At 37.1% G+C, this 23,964-nt stretch overlaps 1 protein-coding gene across 2 annotated transcripts in view; it reads right to left on the reverse strand.

The window, feature by feature from the left end:
• ME1 (malic enzyme 1) overlaps nt 1-23,964 on the reverse strand; it is a 166,662-nt gene that overhangs the window by 81,550 nt on the left and 61,148 nt on the right. For both annotated transcript variants that reach the window (XM_048296222.1, XM_048296223.1), the window contains exons 4-5: nt 9,158-9,233; nt 7,796-7,957 (exon numbers count right to left, since the gene is read on the reverse strand). In XM_048296222.1, coding sequence (XP_048152179.1) covers nt 7,796-7,957; nt 9,158-9,233 — 238 coding nt within the window. The remainder of the gene's footprint in view (nt 1-7,795; nt 7,958-9,157; nt 9,234-23,964) is intronic.

Genomic DNA, 23,964 nt, shown 5'->3' on the forward strand with positions numbered 1-23,964 from the left:
ATGCCTTTCTACTGTAATAGTAAAGAACAAAGGCCATTACAAGTGACATTAAAGAAAATGCTGGTAGTGTACACGTTATGAAACCAAGAAAAATATTTAAAGAGAGTAAACGTTTAAAATCCAAGCCCATTTATATCTGAGTTTTATTGGTGAAAGTGCTGGTACTCATACCTGCTGATGTATGCCTAACAAAATATGAGAAAAGCAGCTAAATGAAAACAAGAGAGAAGATGCAATATGTTCATTCCCCTGGGAACACCATGGTAAAGAATAGCAAATGATCTTCTACATTTTCAAATAAGTCAAAACTTTTAACAGCTCTAAATAGTGTGGGAAATGCTGTTCCCCTCTGGGTGCGACTTCAGAAAAGGGGTAGGCAATGTTCTGTGTTTCAGCTCTCTTAATACATCATTAGTAGAATGCATCCCCTAGGAAGCACAAGACATTTGCACACAGTCTTCTTGAAGGTTTAATATAACCATGGAAATACACAGTAAGACAGAAGATACAGAAGAAACTAATTAAAAAATTGCAGAATGCCATGGACAAAGTAGAAGACAAAGAGGCTGTCTCTAAAAGACTGAAACACACTGGGATCCTCAGTATCTTGGGTAAATCTAGATTTATTACTACACTTACAAATTCTCAACCCATCTGAGTTAAAACACTGAGTAAAAATAACTTTTGAAATGTTCAAGTTGTGAATGTATTACCAGACATATTGCAGCTTTCAATAAGAGCATTAAAGAGCAAGAGAAGGAAAAGTCCCAAAAATTACTAAAGATATTACCTGTCAGATACTTGTGATCTGCTCAAACATGTCACCCACCAGTCCCTGCACTGAGGGAAAATGGTGGCTCTTGTAAGTACCATCCCTTCATCAGATCATTCTTTAGGTCTGCAGGTGTAATATGGATGCTGGCACAGCTCCAGGTGTTTCTGATGTTTAAATAAAGCATATTTAGGAGCGATTGATGATGCCATATTTATTTTAGAGGTGGAACCTTTTGAAACACACTGGAAAGATGACAGTAAACCCCTCAATTTTAAAATGTGGATCTATAAAAGTAGATGCACTTGTCCATTCCTTCTTCTAACACAAACTCAGTCCACTTCAAATAACAGAATAGATTTAAAAGGAGACTACCAATTCTGACAAAATAAAACAGTGTGGGGTTTTTTCTCCTTCACAATGGGCTAGACAGGACTTTAAATTCAGAAATTACTTTACTTTTCAGTACTTCTGAACACTGAAAGAGAATAGAAAATATTTGCCATGACATTGACGCTAGGAAAAGTAGTATCCAATCACACTATTTTCTTGCCAGCTGGAAGTTCAGAAAGGGGAAGAAAAAGGAATGGTCATCTATTTTCCCCTTTGCTCAAGTGCTGCCTGTATGCTACCAGGGAAGGCAGTACAGCAGCAAGATCTAAGGGGGAAAAAATCCACTTGTGAAACAGAACTTAACTGGTAAAGGAAAGTGCAATTATCTCCTACCAGACTGGCACAGACAGGCAGCAACCAAAAAATAAAAACCCCACAGAATATTTACTTCATCAATAGTTTTACAAATGCTCATGCCTGGAACTCAGCACCACTGGGCCACAGCATTACTTCTGAGCACCTTCCTTGGCCTGATTGTTTTGTGGAACATGTTAAAAAGCCTCTTTTCATCAGCCAGGTTAATTTGGTCAATAACATGTTAACATACCTAAATGAAAAGCTGCACATCTGGAAACCTGTTTTGATCACACATAGTGTCATTTGTATTGCAGAAATATGCAAAACTACTATGGAACACACTGGAGAACATAACCTAGAAATGAGATTCTCATATATGCACCAGATACAAAAATAGACTCTATATATAGACGGGACCAATCTCTGTTCATAGAATTCAGGAAATGTTACGACTATGTTACAGTAAAACTGTCATGGAAATGTTGTCTCCAGTTTTAACAATCATCATTCACAGGGAAGGCAACAGGACCTTTTTAAAATCAGAGAGCATAATCATTCCCATTGCATATTTACTACATTTTTTAAAAAGTGTAGAAGTGCCACTACTCTACATAGGAATGCAAATTGTGATTGTCTTTTATTTAGAAATCCCTGCAGCTGTGCACAATTTAAATTATTTACTTGCCACATTTATATCTTTAGATTGATAAGGTATGAAATTGCAGGTTTCCTCTATAATCAGTTTTCCACTGTCCAGGTTTCTATTTTGGTTGAAAAATGAATAATAAAACCAGGTTTGTTTCTGTTTTCTCAACAGTTTTCATTTGCACATTTATGTGTAGATATTCCTCGAGAATATGAATCTTGGAAGGCTGGTACTAATTCTTACAACAATTGGAAATAATTTGGGGAAATACAGAAAGCTAACTAGGATAAGATGAAAAACTGAGCTTGAATTTGCACCTCAGCTTTTCTGGATTGCATATTCCAGCCCAGATGCCTGTCGTTCCTCCAGAGGAGTCAGAACTGCCAGCCCAGGCACGTTCATTGACCTATTATGGGCAACTGTGAGAACCATCAAATTCCTACATTTCAGTATTTTAATAAGTTAGGAGAAAAAAAATATTCCAAAGCAAGCATGCAGGAAACAACTTGAAACAGCAGCCCACAAGTTCCTGAACTGTCACAGATGAAGGAGTAGCTGCCCTAGCAGCTGCCCTGCATATTTCTCTCTTGTGCACTTTTCAGTGATCAAATAATAGAATCATAGAATTACATAGGTTGGAAAATACCTTTAAGATCATTAAGTCCAACTGTTAACCCGGCGCTGCCAAGTCCACCACTAAACTATGTCTCTAAGCACCACAGCTATATAGCTTTTAAATATCTCCAGGGATAGGGACTCTACCACTTCCCTGGACAGTCTGTTCCAACGCATAGCAACCCTTCCTGTGAAGAAATTATTCCTAATATCCAATCTAAAACTCACCTGGTGCAGCTTGAGGCCATTTTCTCTCACCCTATCTCTTATTACTTTGGAGAAGAGACCAACAGTTATACAAATAAAAAACAGTTCAGATAGTCATTTATTAAAAGCAAGCTTGCCAGGATGATTCATCTGCACATTAAGGGCATATATATGTGACCAGTCAGCTTTTTAGCTATGTTTACAAAGGGCAAGAGAGCGTTTGTGTGTCCAGCTTCCTCGCAGCCACTGCAGCTGCAGCTGGAATGACTCCTGACCCCTGGGCAATCTGTGTGGCACTGTCCCAGTGCTCAGAGCACCACGATGTCTTCTGCTAGAAACTGCCTGTGTAAAAAGTCCTTTCAATGTGAGCTGTCTTGGCTCTTCCACATTGTGTGAAAGTACTACTTGAAAGAGTTGAATGCTTTCTACCTAAACTGAAATTTATGGTAAATGGTTTAAGTTTAAATGCTAACACACAATCTTTCCAGATCTCCCACAACTGGCCATCGCCAGTATTGAATTTACACATGTGATCAGTTTAGAATTGGTCTGGCAGCCGTGAGCTTGTCAGAGCTTCCCTTGTAAGGTATCAGATAAAAACAGTTCTCATTCCTCTGCTAAGCATCCAGTATTAAATTAAAATTTTTATGGTCAAAAGAAACCCTTTCACCATTGGTTTGACTTTTACATAACACAAGCCATCAGTCTTGCTAGATTTCATTACTACTCTGTCTGGAGAATAGTACTTTAACTAAACCATGTCTCTTTTGTGACCCTTGAACAATAAAAATATTGCCTCCAAGTCAATGATAAAGATATTAAACACTGCAGAGCTGAAAAAAAAATCCTGAGATACCATAAACCCACAAGTATTTTGTTATTCCTCACAGAAATACATATTTTTAAATTGCATCTTCTTCAGTAACACAAGAGGCCTGCTTTGCTTTTTCATTGGTGTAGTTTCCGAAAAGAAACAGTAAGAATTCAAATGTCTTTCAAAGGTAAACAATAAGTCAACCAAAAATCTGTAAACGCTCATTAGACCAGGATCATTGTATTTTCAATAATAGCCCGACCTTTAATCCAATATTCCTGATTTTTTCAATTTATCCCAGATATACCTGGGAAAAAATAGTACTTCCTCCGCACCCAGCTCAGCATGGTACAGAAAGCTTTTACCAAAGTTTTTTTTAAAAGAACTGACAAAGCATTATTTGGACACTCCAATTCAAGGATTTTGACAAACTTCAAAAGCTTTTTTCAACATATTAATTTGCTGTTAATAAAATGGAAAATAGGACTTCTTGCCAAGATAGATAAAACTTACATTTAAGAAGTATCTACCATATTTATAGTGACAATCTAATACTTCCATCTGTATCATCACTAAGGAAAAGCATCAGGAAAAACAGAAAACCTCATTCTTACTATTCATAATTATTTTCATTAGGTTACTTTTCTTTAGTGTCTTTTGCTTTTTTATTGCCTATAAAGACAGTTTTTGACCTTGTTTTCTATTACTAGGACTTGCCGTTTGTTTAGTTTTATTAAACTGGCAGTTTTCATATCCCTGTAAGCCAGACTGATTTTTAACCAACCAGGCTTGTCTCAACATTGTTTATTTTGTGAGAGTTTATTCACATCTTTTAAGTAGAAAACAATCATCACTCACATTTTGATGTTTAAATGTTTCCCTTTGATCCAGCTTGATTATGTCCATCATCCTTAAATCATTCCTCTTCCAGTGCTGAACGTGTTTCAGGTAGGTCTCCACTAAATTGCAGCTGTTTGTATCTCGACAATTATTCATTTTTCTTCTACAGTCTATTTCTTTAACCATTGCAAAGTGATTTAACATATTCTATATTCTATAGGTATTAACATATCTACAACATTAGATGAACACTCAGGATCCAGAGGTCATATCACCTCAGGATTTCCAACAACACCTTTCATATCAGCACTCAGACTAGTGCCTAAGTATGTTTTAATTGTGTTGAAATCCCACCTAAGAAGCACCATCCTCACACCTAAAAAATACATGACTATAGGTAAGGCATAACTTTTAGTGAGATTGCCATGGTTTGTAGTAAGTAACTAGCAGTACTCCAAATAATATTTTAAATGCTTTGAATAAAAATGTTCCTCAGTAATTACTTTTCTTGTCAATGCCTTACAAAACAGGCCTATTATTTTTGGCAGCAGTCAACACTCTATCAGACACTCAGTCCCACACCGACTACATGGAACCATTTACTAGTTTGGTCACACGGGAATTTCTATCCATTTTTAACCCACAAATAAGCAGTCAATTTTTTACCCATAAATAAGCAGTTTCCATTTCTCTTGCTTATTATCTAGGCAATTGTATAAAAATGCTCTAATTGCTTTTCTTTCCTTGATTTTATGAGTAACAGGATAATACCCTGGCTAAAAATACCTCTGCTAAAACTAACAGTAAAAAGGACTTTAATAACCATCTCAAATTGAGTGAGTTGCTCCTCAAAGTTAGTAGTTTGAGTTCTGTACACAACAAAACAATACAGGATGAGAGCTTGTGAAGCTGGGTTTTTTTTGCAATCTGTTTTAGAGTAAGAATTAATCTTTCTGGAGAATTTGCAGGTTGTGCACCTCCGCATTATAGTTGCCAAAAATACATTTTTTAAAACTGCCTTTAAAGCAGGGAGGCCCCCACAGAATAGGAGAAGGAACTAATCTAAATGGAAAACATCTGCACATTTCAAAAAACAAGTTCAGCATAATTATTATTTATATGTGCACAAGTAGTGAGAATGATTTCTATTGTACCTCATCATGGAAAATCCTGACTAGACTAAGAAAATATAGCCTAAAAATACAGTTATTTGTTCAAGAGGTTTAGCTTTTAAGATAAAGAATTGCAGTGCAACTCCATGCCAGCTTGGGCTAATATAATCAGCTTAGCCAGAAAAATGTGAATTCTTTTTGGTAATTTCAGTTCTCTGTAGTGACTCAGCACCTGGTTACATGAATGTAAGTGTTAAGGAGGGAACAGGGATGTGCTACTGGGTGAGAGGGAGGGTATTAGAGGGAAGAAATTAAGAGAGATGGTGCCCCAGGATCCCTGACTTTGACTAAAGGAGCCTGGGAACTACATCCAAGCTCCCATTAATGAATACTATCAGGTTCATGTAGTCTGATCAGTTAAGAGGTACAGCAACAAAGTCCCACCTGTTCATATTCCAAGAGCAGAATTCAGAGGTCTCATTCCCTGTGGTCCTAACATAAGAAGTCATATCCCAAAATAAAAAAAAACCAAAAGGCATCCTCCTGATCAGAAGGTGTTTCAGAACATCAACAAACTTCAGGTCACACAAATTTTATGCACATTGTAATACTTTGTATGTGCCACTCCTTCATACACATTGAACTCAATGCTTAGTCACAAGCACAGTGACATGAAAGTTGGGCTATTAGCATGGATAAGCCAGCTTTGCTGTTGCTGTGTGTATATATAGATGTTTGATATCTTTCAAGCAAATAATATGCTACAGAAAATTTAAAATTACAATGAAATACAAGCATAAAGCAAAATGAAAAGCCTATTGAAGTATCAGAAGCAGCTGATGCAATTAACTGCCTAGAAACATTCATTAATAGATTACAAAACTGGCCCAGCTGCTCAGACCAAAATTAAAAATACTTTCTAGCTAATGAATTGTATATGATTTGATATGGTTACTTGCTACAGTGTTCACATACATCTCACAAGAAAGCCTGTCCACTTTTAGAACGCGGCTCTGAGGGGACAGAGAGAGAGGGGAGCAGACACTTCTCGTTCACTGAAGCTTTCATGATGTGTTGTCTAAACGATCCCACTGGGGCAGGGGTGAGGATGTGTGTATAAAGCTGATGATGCACACACCCAATACAACAATCCAGAAGCCCCAGCTAAATTTACTGATGCAGGAATGCTGTGTTTAGCTATAATACACATAAATCTGTAACACATCATGCATAAAGTTTAACGCTTGTATCATTTATAATACAACGTGTTTACTTCTACAAAAGCATAAATACATTGAAAGTGTTTTCTTTTTAATTTGACATCAGTCAGAGTCTTCAAGTATTCAAATATTCTTTAATATTCTTTCAGACAAAAAAAAAGGAAGATCGGGGCCAAGTAATTAACCAGTAATCCCAGGAGTACTGGAAAGAAGAGTGCCGATTTTCAATAAGTTTAAATCTCTGCATTTCACACAAATGGGAAGCCAAGTTAAAGAGGGTAAGGTCCACCTTCTTGAAGCACTAGAACCTCACCTGGGGAAAATCTGTAGCACTACAGTGCTTTTTATAACTAAAGTGAATGTACAGCTGAAGTATGTAGACACACCTTGCCAGCACAGATCAGACTATAGCTTCAAGCAGTTCAACAAAACGAGGGGCACACTTATTCTGAATTTGAATTCAGAATTCACATCTGAAATCAATGCAGAGAAATTCTGTGATGGAAGTGAAGAAAGAATGCTTCCTTAAATTGTATTTTCACCTTATTTTTTCATTCATACTTTACCTCATTTATCATCCTCCTCTTCTTGAGACCAAATTTTCTATACCACTTTTTAACATATACAATGTATGCAGCACATTTTTAGAGACAACAGTGTCCTTAATTACTTAAACCTTACAAAGCATATAAAGCAGTCTACACTGCACATTAGGATCAGTATATCTACACTGTATACTAGGATGAGACATTTTCCTTACGACTTTTTAGTTTGCACAGAATCAAATCCAGTATTGTAACAAAACCCCCTACCATTTATAATTCCACTTTATACAGTTCCCTTCAAATAGCTAATACTACACCTCAGAAAAGGATTTACCTCATTATCTGTTCCCACATCCAGCATCACTGGTAGACACTCATGAGGTTTTACTCCTCCACATGCTGTATAAAGTGCCAGTTTACCAACAGGAATGCCCATTCCATAACAGCCAAGGTCTCCAAGACCAAGAATACGTTCACCATCGGTCACCACAATCGCCTGGAGGAAGAAATAAAGGCACTGTAAAAATCACTTCTTTACTTGTACGTACTAAGTATTCCATTATTCTCTTACCATCACTTTTTATTTTATGTGTAAAAACTGTAACAGGTGCAAACAAATCAATAGTATGACAAAAGCGAATAATTGTTTTATTCTATTTTACTGTGGGTTTGTTACACTATTTTAGACTCTTGCTTCACTGTCAATGGGACTTTCATATAAAACTTTTAAGAATACATGAGAGAGGTGTTTAGTATTACATTACAAGAGAACTGGCATTGTTCCCTCTCACATTTTTCTGTCAACAGTATGAAAACAGAATAGGAAGGGAAAGGAAGTTATCCATAAAAAAAGAAGAACCACAAACTCCTGGGTTTTGTCATGTCTGTTTTCAGCAGAACCAGAGCCAGCCACTCCTACTCACCTTTGTCAGGGCTGTCTACAACCTCCTGGTTCTTACCCTTCAATGATGTATGTCCTCTTCCCTTGAGCAAATAACACACTCCATCAAACTTATACATATCAGGAAGCATGTGTGTTCATTGTCAGAAATATAATAACTTAGTAAATCCCAAAAACTGTCTATGCTAATAAGAAAGACTTTCCATATTAAAGGAGAGAAGTGCTCAATGTGGCAAACTGCTGACAACACAATCTCCTTGTAGTACTCAGTGACAAGCCATTTTAGCTGGAAATTTAATATTTTTTGTGAGAGAGCTTATGAAGCACTGTAAGTGGAGAACTGTTAACTCAAACACTAGAATGGGGCTGCCAAGAGGTCTTGTGGGGTCTCTACCCTTGGAGATACTCAAAACTCAAAGGCTGGACATAGCCCTGAGTAACCTGTCCTCGCTGATCTTGTTTGAGCAGGAAGATGGCCTAGATAATCTCCAGAAGTGCCATCCTACCTCAGCCATTCTGTGATTTCCTGAAATGCAGAAAAAACATTCAGGGCTTTTTGTTTTCCATAATATTCAATGTAAGTGACCAATTAATCAGTAAAGGATGCCTATAGCTAAACAAGTAAGTGCTTAAATGCCACAAACTTTGGCTGCAGCAGCATTCTTTCTGTTGAAAAAATCAGCTAAGAAATCACCAACATCTAAACTGATAAAAAGTTTATAAAAAATACCTTAACCAAGTCATCTTGGGTACAAAACAGCATCAGCTTTGTTATGAGACTAAAACTGGACTTACCTTGATGACACTTTCTGGCCAGGATTTAAGCATTGTAGCAATGTGACCCCGGTCATGGATAGAAATAAAAAGACCTCTGCAAATAAAAAAAGTCCTCATATAAACAGGTAAATAAATAATTATAAATCAGTGTAATATAAATAAAGTATAATTCAACTAAATAGTACATTAAATCTATGCAAATGTGTTTCCAACATACAAAAATTCAGTTTGATAATAAGAGCTCAATTTTGTATGAATAAGTAAATGAATCACCTGCATTTAAAAATCAGAAAACAAGTAACTCAGCAGAGCTTTACTAAGCAGAGAGAACCTGTAAGAGTCCTTTCTGGAACCAACTCGCTCAGTACCTGGTCTGTTCAAATGTGTTCACTAGTTGACCCTGACCACAAAATGAGTTCCTCTTATGACAATTATCACTACTGCCCCAGCAGTCCTAACATTTACAAACAAGAATAGGCTGAAGCTTTAAGCTATGAACAAAACCTGAAATAAGCCATATATTATCATTACATAAATAAATCAGGAGCATTCAGCTATGTGTTAGAAAACAGTCTCCCTGTTTCATTAGATGCCATTTTCAGTTACAAAAGTGGGAAATTTTCTTCTCGACAGTGCAAGAAGATCCTCAATACTGAACAGACCAAATCTTTACTCCAAAGAGCCTTTAGTTCCACCAGCACAAAAACGTTTAAAACAAAATGATAGAAAAGTGTAATTCTCAATTCATTTTCTGCTTATTACATAAGCAAAATCAACATAGTATCTTATTCTCCTATTCAGCATTTCATTCTTCATTTACTTTACTTGTAAGGTAGATGTACATTCAGATCCACTCAGAGTTAATTTAATTCCATTTTTTTATCTAATTTTTCATACGTGAGATAGTGGAAAAATGCCATCTCTCAAAATCCATGAATGCACTTAAATGCAATCTCTCAAAATCCACAAAGAAGACATCAATGAAGAAGCACATGCCAAAGATGCCTTCTTGTAATAAAATTTTTCATTTGTACGTATAAGGCATTGTCTTCGAGAATTATTCTAAAGCATTTCCCTTTGCCTATTTTAAAAATTTTAAAGTAAGAATTAGAGAAAATTATTGAAAAAATAATTTAAATCTAAGTCTAGCAGAATATGACTATATTCATACAAGTGGATTATATAGTTCTAAATAAAACTAATAAATCCGGAAAATGCTTGTCAGATATGACTGCACATATACCAGGTCAAGCAAAAAATCTCCTGCAGTGTTAAATGCATACTAACCAAGACAGCAAAATTAGTCCCAACATTATATTTAATTTCACATGTTTATATATTTAAAACATATTAGATGGTATTTTATATATAAATTACTATGTGATTTATATTTTTATATTGAATTTTTTATTTAATTTTATATTTAAGTGTCTTCTTTCCCTCTTTGATGTCAAAAATATGCAACAGAAATTCTTTATTACTTAGGAAAAGCAATGTAAGACATGCTGTAATTAACCAAAGTATTTCATTTTATGCATTTTCCCCCAGAACTAGAAATTCTCTCATCCTGGCATTTCCAATTAATTCTCCTTCTGTGTCCATTTCCCATACTCAGAACTAACACACCATGCGGCTATTAATGTATCTCAGTTGTTTCTTAATAAGTAGCATTCATCAGCAAATTAATTTCTCCACCACACTGGAAGTGACAGGTCCTCAGGGATAGGAGGGTTAATTTCACGACACTTTAGAAAAGTTCTGGTATTTACTGCACACAAGCATATCTATTTGTGAGCTGGCTACCTGAAAAAATATGTCCCTTACAGTGAAATACCATAAAACAGCAAAGAAAAATAAATGATGCTTCCTTTCTGGTGTATTGTACCTTGAGTCATTTTATAAAACATCCTGTAAACTGTTAAATCATTAAGTACATCTCATCAAAATTGCTAGCCTCAGAGACAGCTGTGACAGATGAGTGTGTGAAAGCAAGCATAGAGTGCTGGAAGAAAGCTATCTTGTGGGATCACTCCTCTCCTTGTCTCCATTCTCCAATTTACACCAACCTAAAAGATTTGTGTTAAATGAAGCAAGATTTTGTATTGATTTTCTAAAGAGTCAGAGTCCAGCCCAGTGTGCCTAAATAACCTCTTCCTTGCAGGCTAGGGAGAGAGGTCGCCATGGAATAAATTCCCCAGCAGAGGAAAATAAAGGCAGGATGGCTGCTCCAGAAGGAATTTTGTTAGAACATTTGTAAGGACCTTTGAATAAGTATTGAGAGCGTATTTCAGAAATCTGTTCAAGCAGGATCAGATTCAAGCCACAACAGAAAATAGAGGCTGAGGTGTAAATAGTGATGTTAAAAGCATTTCACTCCCCTCTTTCTCCCCATCCCTCCATTCTTTCTGTAGTTTAGTAAAACATTTCTGGACACACTGGCCTGACCAAGAAGATGCTCTTAAATTTAAGGGAACGGAATAAGTGAGATGAATTTTTTATTCTTTTATCTGGATCTCTTTTCCTGATCCTTCATTTCTTTAACTAAAGCACTTTTTTCCTATAATGTTTTCTCTGCAAGTAGATACATGGGGTTGGTAAGAGGAACCCTGGTTCGCAAAGGTGTCAGCCACAAGAATACTCAGACTATATTACTGAGACCAAATTCACTGGCAATTCTACCTGCAGACAGCCATCAAAAGGTAGCACTACATGTGGTTTTTTTCTTTTTCATGAGGTCATGCTGTAGCCAGGCAAAGAAGCAACTGCATAAGGTTATTATAAGTGGGATAGGGCTGACAAGCTGAAAAGGTAGTCAGCAATTTGGCTACCTAGGAGACATTACAGTTATTTTTGGGCCCTCATAGCACAGCTACAAGAAGAACAAAGCATGAGGCAAGGTAGATGATTTAAACTGGATTCAGTTCTATATGGATTTCAGTCCAGAAATATGACTGAATTATCCATTTGAGAGTGTTGTTAATAACAAAAATAAGAACTGTCATACCAGTGATGCACCCCCTGCTCTGCTGGATGAGGAAGAGATGGCCTGCAGGATGTACACCTGTCTGACAATGCACTTCAGGATGGGGTTGCTAAAGCAGACAGACAAGTAATACATATAATCACACAGAGAAAGAAGCAAGATACAGGGAAAATGTTATGAGGAAGAATATGCTGCTTGTTTTTCAGCATGCACATATTCACGTTTCTAAGAAGAAAAGCAACTCAGGAGGGAGCAGGGTTAAGTTCTCCTGCACACACTTTCAGAGCAGTCCAGGTTGGCAAGCTCACTGGAAAAGCAACTGTAGGTTTTACAACACAGTATGGTCCTTTCTATTTTAACTGGTATCTCAGTTATACAGATTATCTTTTCTTGCAAGGCAAGAAGACCAATCACCAGAACTGTGAGTTGAAACTGACCTGAAGCTTACAGCCTCAGATCAGTCTTCTAATTAATGTGCTCATTTTGAATACGGCACAGTGCAGATTGACATAGAACTTGCCTAAGCACATTTGCAGAAGCACTCATCTAGTGCCAGTTTGCCCCAGTCAGCCCTCAGCTCAGCACTGGTTTATACCAGCCTGTTGGAAACCTAGAGTGCAGGGAATGTTTCTCTGCCTGTCCTGAGGGGCCCATCCCCCCAGGGAAACACTGTTTTTAACCTTCGTCCATGGAGAGGGCTGCCAAGGCTTTGGGACAAATTAGAATCTACAAGGGTGTGAGTTAGGCGGTAGTATAATATATAGTTTGTTACAGGGTGAAAAATTTAGAATTTTAGGCTTATTAATATGGTAAGTAGATGAAGACAAGATGGAGGACTCCTGTCGTTTTTCAGGTCTCTTCCTTCCTCTTCATCTACTCCATTTTCTGCAGTGTTGGTAGCACAGAATGATTGGTTAGGAAATGCCGCAGTACAGGGCTACGTGAATGGATAGTTCATTAGGCATTGGTAGAAAAGTCAAAATAATGTACGTTCTTGGTGACAATTGGGTGATTTACCTTTAAAAGGGCCTTGAATTTCCTGTATCATGTCTTTTGGTACTTTCTCTGCTTCATGCTATGTCGGCGGTATGTAAATTGCTGATAAGATATAATAAACAATCTGAAGACCAAGAAGAACCAAAAGTCCCATTCATCTCTTACTCCTGGCAAGGACTTTCTCCCCCATCTGGGGAGGACATGTGGGGGTTGAGAACCCGCACACCAGCCCAGCCAAAGCAAACACTGCCAGTGACACCCACTTTAGCTAGCCAGAAAATGTAGGAAACTACAGCAGAGGAATAATTAGGCAAAGAAGTAACTATGCCTCCTTTCTTCTCATCACACCAGCAGTAAGACTGAAGAGTGAGGGGGGAGCCCACATGAGGACATCAAGACCCACTCAACAAAGGCTGGATCTATTTTGGGTCACTGAGCTCACTACACTGTAGCAGATTTTACCAGTTATGTGGAGGTCATGCTACAGCACATGATTTGGGTCTGTTTTATTAAAATTCTGATCTATGAGAAAAAAGTCAACAGAATTAAATGGAGCATTTGTTTATTATGCTTCGAGGAAGCAATGTTCTACCAGCAATGTATTTGTCTATTTTCTATTAAAGAATAGTTTAGGAAAATGTGTCATTGTAACAGAATAATCCTTTCTTTCCTCTTCTTATAACAACAGGAGGCAATCTTAACATGTCTCAGAAAATGCCAAACATGTTTAATGAAAAAAAGTTCAAACTTTTCTCACAACCCTACAACCCTACATATTCAAAACTGTTATTTGAATTATGAACTGTACATAGAGTTACAGTAGAGGTGACTTCACTTCCCCAGGCAGCCTAAACCAACAAGCTTAATAATAATAACAAAAAAAAAAATCTCAGGGGCCAGACACAGTTTATTTCTGAGCCTAGACTCTTCCAAACTTCTGCACTTGGCAAGAAAGAGGTAAACTACTTCCCTGGTCCCTGTTGAAATTCCCTCCTATTTTTAAAATCATAAAAAACAATACAATACAAACTCTGTACTAGGAACTAAGAGTACCTGTATCCTCCCCAAAGAACATTCTGCTCTTTTTTCACCACATTTCCCATTGTGACAGTTTAATATGGTCTCATTTCTTCATATAAAATGTGCTCAAAGTTTTCATTACATCTTACCGTAGCAGGTTCCTTTGCATTGCAAGACCACTGAGGCCTAATAAATACAGGAGATGGGCTGATTTGAGAAATGCAGTTGTTGACAGATTTTTTTATTTTCTTTACCTTTCCTTTTGTACAGGGATGAATTTTATTACTTTGCAATAGACAGGTATGTTTTTCAATATATAAAATAGTTGATGCTGAAATAGCAGCTGCTACTGACTGTCAGCCTGAATTCATCAGTGTTAAAGAAACCTGGGCTTTACACTTTCTAGATGTGGCATACTCAAACCATATTTAAACAAAAAGTTTGTAAGAAGCAAAATAAAGACTAAATCAAAAACAAAGATCAAAAATAAGACAGGAACATTAAGAGAACAGTAGGTACTGCTAAAATCTCTTAAAAGTGTGGAGCTGTACATGAGCAAGATGTAGTTGATAAAAAAGGCAAATTCTAGCAGCATATGAATGACAATGAGGGTAAGATACTAATCCTGAAAAGACATAAAAGTTTACAAATATTATGCGTTATTTCATGCTTAGCATATGGTTTCCTAAATGACTACTGATTAAAAAGGTTATTTTGTAGAAGACTGCAAATACTCTGAAAGACAGATGCTAACATCTACCAACTCAGTTTGCTATACATGAAAGAATGATGAAAGCCTCATATATTTTTATAGCAACTCAAAAGCCCAGTCTGGCACAAGAGTGTAGGGAAATGATTAAAATACAGAAAAATACAGTGTTCATAATCCCTGTGAATGGGAAATGCTAATGTCAAAGGGTCTAACAGCCAATCTTCAGCTACAGGAGGAAACCAGCATTTAGTTTAATTCAAGAATCCCTTCTGAAAAACACTGTTTCATGACAGTCATTATCCAGTGTTGGCAGCCTCTGTAGCACTCTTTCACATGCCCAAGTCCATCAAAGCTGCTCATCAATCCCTGTTAGTGAGTGTCATGCTCCAATAGTCACCACAGTTAAAAAAAACATCTACATAGAAGAGAGAAGTAAGTTTGGGCTACTTACAGAACTGTACAGTATCCAATGTGAATTAGTCTTTAGAGCAGAAAAGTGATAAAGTTAACCTGAAAGACAGCCGCTGTAAGCCTGGCATTTGAAAATACAACCTCAGGGGAATGAGGTTTCAGAAAAGAAAGGACAGCGTTTGGAGAAATAAAAGGTACCTAACTCTAGTGACACAAAGACTCAGAAGCTGGGAGAATCTTTTAGTATAGAATCTTTTTAAATGTTAAAACATTATTTAAAAATAAATTATAATGATAGAATTTTTTTAAAAAAACTAAATAATTTTAAAAATACCACAGGGCTAAATAGCTACTTAAGATAACAATTTTTCTGAAGCAAGCCCCAGCAAGTTGCAGTGCTCCAGATGCTGCCAGAGGTAAATACAATATCCACACTATGCTCAAGCCTGCCCAAGATCTTCGACTAGAGTCTGTGACTCTGCCTGGTTTCTTTGACAATGGACACTGCGTGGTTCAAAGAGGCTCATCCAGGTGGCACTCAGTCAGAAGAGCTGGTTCAAACAACCCCACGGATTCCAGGAACTTCCACATAAAACTCCCTTTGCCCATATCTTGGGTTTACTCAGAAACCTGACTTCAGGTCTCAGCACATTCCCTCTTCCACCCCATGTGGGATTAGGGAAGCAGGGAACCAGGGGCTGCATTCCACCATTTGCAACATAGTGAGTTAAGTAACTCATTGTAACACTCCTGATACACCTCCGGGCAGGGGCCAGATCACGCAGACATCGCCCCATCTGGCTTCCTGCATTTGAAACAGGCTTCAGAGCTTGCATACAGCACACATTTTCTAAACTGTAACACAGCAGAGGAGAGAGTGAAAAAAAAAGGTCAAGTTGCCCACAGCAGTACAGGCTGAAGGCAAATGACAAAGGAACAGAGACAAAACGTGCATCAGTCCTGTCTTACTACTTTTCTCCCAAACGTCTGGACTTTTCCAGCCCTTTGAGACGCCTGTTCTTGCTACCAAAGCATGTAATCTCTACATTATGAATTTGAGTGTATACAGATTTTTGCAAAGAGAATCTTTTTTCTTGAAACATTCTGCTTTTACTCTGTAAAATGTCCATCAGACAAACTCAGGTTCCAAAAGTGGGCAAAGAAGTCAAGGCTTTTGTACAATAAAAAGCAACTCAATGAAGTAATTCCTCAACTGCTCTCTTTCAACCCAAAAAACCATTACATTGTAAAAATAATCTGAGCAACAACATTAGAAGCCTTACACTGGAAAAACTTTAAAACCAATTTTACATGGTACCAAGAGTAATTATAGCTTGACACTTCATTAATAATCCAAAAATCTCTACTTAATTTTGGAAACCATAATGTTCACCTCAAACTATACTAAAAATACTTCACAGTAAACACTTCAAGGACTTAGTCCTTGCAGATGTTTCACAACACTCATATAAAATACTCTTTACTGTATATCTAGATCTCTAACACTGTTTTCCAATTAGTGCCTCACCTCCTTTACTTGCACAGCATTTTGTGATCTGAATGTTCAAACTAATGATGCATCCTTTTCATAGAGCAAAAGAGTAAATTAAATCATATCTTTATAGTCTTAAAACATGAATTTGTTGATTTAACTATATTTCTAAAGTATCACTCATCTAGACAATCAGCTTTTACATATTGTTGCTTAACCACACAACAGCAATTCAATGGGATCTGTTTGCAAAGGAAAAGGCAGACTTTGCAAAATACTATGGTTTAAGCACTGGAGCTCTTTTGCTCCAGAAGCTACTTAAATTCCTCTGACAGTTGCTCAATAAATAACTCAATTACTTACACTCTAATAGACACAAATAGAACGATTTGAAGACTGTGAATGAGAGAATGGTTTACCAGAGCCAGACCCATTCATTTTTAAGACAAAAAATAACCTACTGTTCTGCTTCAATAGCTATCATGTTTCTATTATTTTATGCTAATATTAACTGCATAGAAAGCCATCTACAACATCAACCACGTTATCTACTAGGAATCTTGCAATGCTAGTGATGTTTTTCTAAAAAAAACTTTTAAATGCTATTTGAGCTGTGAAATACTCAAACAAGTGAGATCACTGTCCTTCTATTTACTTCAACAACTTGTGCTGCCTTGGCTTATTGGAACATGGAAAACTTCCCGTATTTAGACAATAACGTCCTCTGAGGCCAGTTTTCATTGACCTTTAAATCACCATAATTTGCTCTCAGTAACTATTAACCAGGACAAAAGTGAAGACTTAACAAAAATTATTTCCTCTTATGGCATATCCTACCCAACTTCCACTTTAATGAAAATGTCACTTCTGAAATGAGACACTATCCTCCATTTGTAGAGCTGACTAACTGCTGAAAATAAACACTCTGAAAAAGTACGTATCTCCATTTACCATTTGCACATTTTAAAAAATGTAAACAACCTGATCAGCAGCACTATTTCTGTACTTCCTGTTAAATTTACATCATGAATGAATGTATGAGACAGACCAAATTTTTAGTACTGTGTTCAATAACAACTTTTAACATAGGGGAAAAAAGCTGCAGGTCCAGCTCTATCTCAGACAGAGAAACTGAGAAGTAACATGATTATTCTTAAGATTTACGTTATTTGATGTTAACAAAGTTCCAACATACCAGTTGTTTTCTGAAATTCACTCACAGAAGAAGAATTAGAATTTTTCCAGCAAAACCCAGGAAATGTATATTACCTATAAAAAGTGGTTCTAATTAGAGGGAATTGAATATATTTAAGAAAAAATAATGTTTTTCTGACTCAATTAAAAATTACTAGAAGCCTTTATAACAAAATTTGAGAAAATAATTATAATAGATGGAACCCCAAGGAAACATTTTGAGCATTAAACATCTGGAATGTATCTGGCCCACTGTGATAAAAATTAACCTTGTCCATTAGAGGCAAATAGGCATATATTTTCCCATCTTTTTATAAAAATTCAGTCATGACCCCATGTAAAGTTTTTTATTTCATAAAGTCACGATCAACATTTTGGGAAAAATCACAGCATGCAACAATACCAGCTAAAACAACCTAATATTGCTGGCCTTCACTACACACACAGGAAACGAAGCACATGATACGGAATGGACCTAGCAAGGAGTCTTGGAGCCAGTCCTGTGGAGTGAGAGAGTATTCAAAAAGCAGTCACAATAGAAGTGTTTCTGAAACATCATTTGGGAGCTTCCAGCCTCTTCAAGGAATCAAAGGCTCGAGTCCAGTGTTTGAAAGCACACAAGCTTTTCTGAGGACATTGCCTTTGGAAGTCTACATGCCATATTTTAAGTCATCTTTCAAAGACGACATTTGTTTCACTGTAGGATTGAATGTGGCATACCAATCATTCATCAAATGACTGACATTACAACCACCTTCAAGAAGAATCCCATTTCAGTGCATGAACTGGAGCTTGCTACATTCTACATTAAGGGGCAAAGTAGAAATAGGCACATTGCTTGCAGCAAACTGAAATAAGGCAGAATGGAAATCTTTTTAAATACACTATTTTCTTGAGAATGAAAAGTTCCCCATGCTCATATACTACTTATTCATGAAAAAAAAAATATTTAATTGTTGCAGTGGGGATCCTGCAACACGCATATATCAAACCAGGAGTCCCGTGGAAAGGAAAAATATATGGACAGACAGATTCTTGATAGCTGTTTCAGAGATGTTTATTTCTCCAGCCGCATGGCCGGGGCTCTGCCCAGGAACTGTTTCAGTTCTTTTTGAGCTTGAATCAAGCTAAAATTTACAAATCGTTGTTCAAGAATCATTTTAAGTTTAAGATAAATGTCCATATGCGGCTCTGAGAGCCAAGAGTCTTCCCACGGTTCCTCCATAGTTTAGATATGGAATAGCAAAGCAAAACCAAGAAGAGGAATCCAAAGTTTCCAGGGTTTACTCACACAAATCAGTCGCTTAGGGATCGGGGATCGTTCTGCTCTCAAATCTCCACCATTTGTTGCAGTGGGGATCCTGCAACACGCATATATCAAACCAGGAGTCCCGTGGAAAGGAAAAATATATGGACAGACAGATTCTTGATAGCTGTTTCAGAGATGTTTATTTCTCCAGCCGCATGGCCGGGGCTCTGCCCAGGAACTGTTTCAGTTCTTTTTGAGCTTGAATCAAGCTAAAATTTACAAATCGTTGTTCAAGAATCATTTTAAGTTTAAGATAAATGTCCATATGCGGCTCTGATTTAATTGAACAGAAAACAAACCATGTTCTGTATTTTCACTGCCAGAGATAAATATCTACGTGTCATGTTTAAGAAGCTCCTTGTGGATGACCAAAGGAAACTCTCAGACATACTGTTGCCTAAAATAGGCCTTATGAACAACCTGACCCTCAACATACAGTGCAGCAAACCTGTACATTCATACGTGCTTAGAATAAATCTAAAGATCTCTAAGAGAAAAGTTAAAAGAAACCAAAAATACCCTCTGAAATAACAAAGTTGTCGTAATATTGGGAACTTCTGAAATGGAAATGTGCTGCTGTGTCTCTGTAAGCTACATTGAAACTTTGTCTCAGGAAGAGGAAGCTCTTCCTTTAGATGGAAAATTCCACCAGAATGCTGAAAACAATAGTTAATTTCAGTAGTACTAAAATAAAGTTGTGAGATCTCCTAAACTCCCTTCCTCCTTAAGACTAAACAAAAATTCATTTTACATGTAGTCACTTTGGGAACGAAGAAGCAAAAATGACAACTGGCTTTTGACCATCTTTCTGCCAAAGGCATGGGTTCTCCTTCAGTACAAACTGAAGCTTGCTGGTTTTTTTTTATATTTCTCAGTAAATTGATGCCTTATGATTCAGTAAATGGTTCCCTTATTTCAGCCAGTTGATTTAAGTCTTCCATATGACTGTCTGCCTTCAGCTGGAAGTTCTTGCTTTTCTTACAAAAACAACTTGCTTTGTTTGGTTTATGCACATTCATCTATTTGATCTATGCTCCCAGCAGGCCCTTACCCACCATTTTCTAGAAGATACTGGATTTCTTGCATGTGGCTTAATCAGCTAATACTCACTAGCCAGAGAAGCAGAACTGACATTCAGTGTCACCACTTAACTCAAAGAGCAGCGGTCAGGATGTCAGATGCCTTGCAAACCTTTCTCTACCTAGCTGCAAATTACATGATGTTACTGCTCCTCTACACTAGATTCAGTAGTTATTATGACCTCGTCTTTTTATGTTTAAGTTTATTATAATTAACACTGCTGACATTTTTTATTGAGCTGTGCCCGTAAGTAAATAGTTTTATGCAGCTATAAAACTTTGCTAAAAATGGATGAAAGTGCCTTGCAAGAAATAAAAGGATCCACTTCTATCCCAAAGCTTTTTTTCTTGTCTTTTTCAGAAGCCTCCTATGCACATGGCTCTCTCAAATGTAGCATGTAAAAAGCTCCTGGACCAAAACATCTAGCCATAAATATAGAGAAATACAAGATATATTACAACACACAATCATCCCATTTGTTATGCTCTTAAAGGCTGAAAATCTTTATGCCTTGTCTTCACTTTTGATTTTTCATGTTAAGACTTGACTATTTACCCTATCTATTTAGAAAGCTTCTAAACAAAGACAGAAAACTATGATGTTAGAATAGCCAAGCTACTGCAAAGTTACAGTGATTTTTCTAAGGTTTTTCCTTCCTCTTTTGGACTTCAGCAAATACATTTACAGGAATTACTGCAGGGATTTTTTTTAAAGCTACTAAATATCTTGCATTGGAAATGCAACGAGACAGTGTTGGACTGCTGAGTAATGAGAGTATTTTGAACAGAGAAGCTGCTGAATGTGTAAGCAGGGGATTTGGGTGGTGCCGAAGGACGTGCAACAAATGTACAGAAAATGGGAGCTGGAGAAACTCCAGCATAAGTACACCCCTAAAGGAAAACATCCTCTGGGCATGGGCTGGGATATATACAGAATGAACTAATAAAACAATGTAATGCTTTTAAATCACTGGCATCTCATCTGAATACTACTGGTACCTTGTTTTGCAGTATCAGATGATAACATTGGGAATTACTGGGGTCATGGAAAACTCCATAGAAAGAGAGCGTAGGATCCCTCTATCTCTAAAAAGATCATAATATTAGAAAAAATAAAAACAAACAACAAAACCAAAACCTGCACTAGATGTTTATCAGTCAACTATAACAGTTCTCATCTACAAGCTCATGTTTCCAACGCATAAATCTCTACTGCTGGTGATACCTAATCGTAAACACATGCAGTAACACCATTTATTTTTTATCCCACTGATACCCAGAAGCAAGCTCTTTCCCTTCCACAGCATAGCCCTAGGAAGGGAGAAAGATGCTTACACATTTTTCTTCATACTTCCCAAGCAATGTGCTGCAAGTTGCTTGTTGTCTGTTGCAGTTGTCTGTTCATGTGGCACAAGCTGTCAGTGTCTGGGTTGTCCTAAATGAGTGCTAGAATGGTGCAGAATTCCAGTCCATGGAAATTGATACAATATGCACACTACTGTCAAGAGCAGGCCACAACTTCAGGGCTGTCCCAAGGCCTCTCAAGGCAGAAAGAAGGCAACTGTACCTATCAATTTGTACAAAAGGAAGGATGCAACTTCATTTGCAGACACTGCATGGGATTTGATAGGCTGTCCTTGAAAAGTTGTTGAGCTAAGGAAAGTTAAAGTTCTCTTATTTAAGGAAGTGACTCTCAAAAGGTTTGCTTTGGGGGTCAAATGATTTTGACAATTAGGAAAGTCTACAACTCTGTCAGGTTGACAGAGACTGTTTCATGAGGGGAAAATTTTAGTAGATAAATATGGCTGGAGTTGGACAGAGCAAATGAGTAGACCTCTCCTGTACTGTATGACCTGATACTTTAGTGTTGCCAGTGGAATCTTTGGCCAAGTAGAGGTGTGAAATCTAAATAAAATCTCTGCCCCTAAAGTACTTTTCATTAAGGAATGTACTGCTTTGGGAAATTGGGGAGCTTGTAACCAGTAGACAGTATTGCAAGCTGGTATAGAGTCAAAATCTCCCTAAAAAATCAGGAAAATAGGAAGACATTGAAAAGTAACATGGCTATATTTTGATACAAGTCCTAGTTATTGATATGAAACTGTAACATGCCAAAATAATACCTCTATTTTAAAATGCAGATACATAGTTTATTTGTTGAAAAGCATATAGCCTACCTTTTATGTGGTATTGGCACTAGAAAGAAAAGATTAGTCAGAGTAAGGACATTTAACTTGGGATCATGTACTTTCTGTCCAGTCTTCTGCACGTAGATCCACAAGATGACTGCTTTAGTAAAGAAGAAGGTTCTAATAAATACTGCATTAATAACTGTCACACAAACTGTCTTTCCCATTTAGAGAAAAGCATCTGTATGAAACTTCTTTGTTTCAGAGGACTGTCTCAGTGGGATATAAGGAAATGAGGAAGATAATCATATGCCAAAACCCACAGAAATAAGTTCCCATTAGCTCAAAGTGCAGAAGCCCTTCAAAAGATAAATTTGATTTCCCCAAACTTGTGGAGAAGAGAGAATATTCAGTTCTAACCTCACACAACAGATAGTAGAAATTATTAAAAAGTAACAGTACAAGTCAAATGAGAACAGGGATCCCCTAGAAATATCCAGGACTCTGTGAAAGAAGTGAACAAGGGAACAGAAAGCCACGGCCAGTACTTGAAGTTTGGCCCTCTTGCTCAGAAACCACCAAGGACATCTGTAGAAAAGCACTGAGTCTCACTATCTGTCTTCCTTAGAAGACTGTGTTAAGAATGACCAAACATTGACTGCTGCCAAACATTTTGAGAGTCATGTTTTGAGAAGGGATGGCCTCATTTCCTCCTGCTCACAGCCAAGATGTACTCCATCCAGAGAAAACAGAGCAATGCACCTACAAACTTAGGTCTGAAAGCCAGAAATTCCATGCTTGTGATGTGCTTTAGGATAAAGCTTTTATGACCATGATCAAAAGTCCCTTAAATATTACCTGCAGAAGAAATCATGTATGAAATTTATGAGAGCAGGAAGAGGCTAATAATAGGTAAAGCTCCAACTCAGACAAGACTAAATGGAAGAATAACTCCAAGGGCTATTTTTGTAAATACCATCCCCTTCAACTACTGCGGTAGGTTATACCTACATGCAAGTACCAAGTACATACAAAAAAAACCCACCACATGGAGGACATTCTGTTTTATAATGCTAGGTCAGGACTACCTATTCTCAGTTTGGCACAGGCTAATCATTCATGATTTTATACTGAGATGGAAATTTAATGAAAAAATAAAAATTCACACTGTACCTAAATGGTGAAACCTATTGCCAAAATATTATGAAAAGCCATGAATTTAACAGTTCTAGAGAGACCAGATGACTACATGCGCATAAACTGAAGAATATAATAAATTTTTCAAAAATCAAGACATAATTTTTTTTCCTTCAATAATTTTTTACATGAGAAACTGGTTTAATATTTACAAAGCACTCTAAGACCAAAATGAGGCCCGCTGATATCTTCTGTGCAAGATCCTCACACCTTTCCCTGCAGCAGCATTACCATCTGCTGACAGACCAAGCTGAATACACCTTGGGCACAATCCAGTCTAAAAGACAGTCCAGGAGAAGAGAG

Source organism: Corvus hawaiiensis, chromosome 3 (genome assembly GCF_020740725.1).
Source record: "Corvus hawaiiensis isolate bCorHaw1 chromosome 3, bCorHaw1.pri.cur, whole genome shotgun sequence".
NCBI classification, from domain to species: Eukaryota; Metazoa; Chordata; class Aves; order Passeriformes; family Corvidae; genus Corvus; species Corvus hawaiiensis.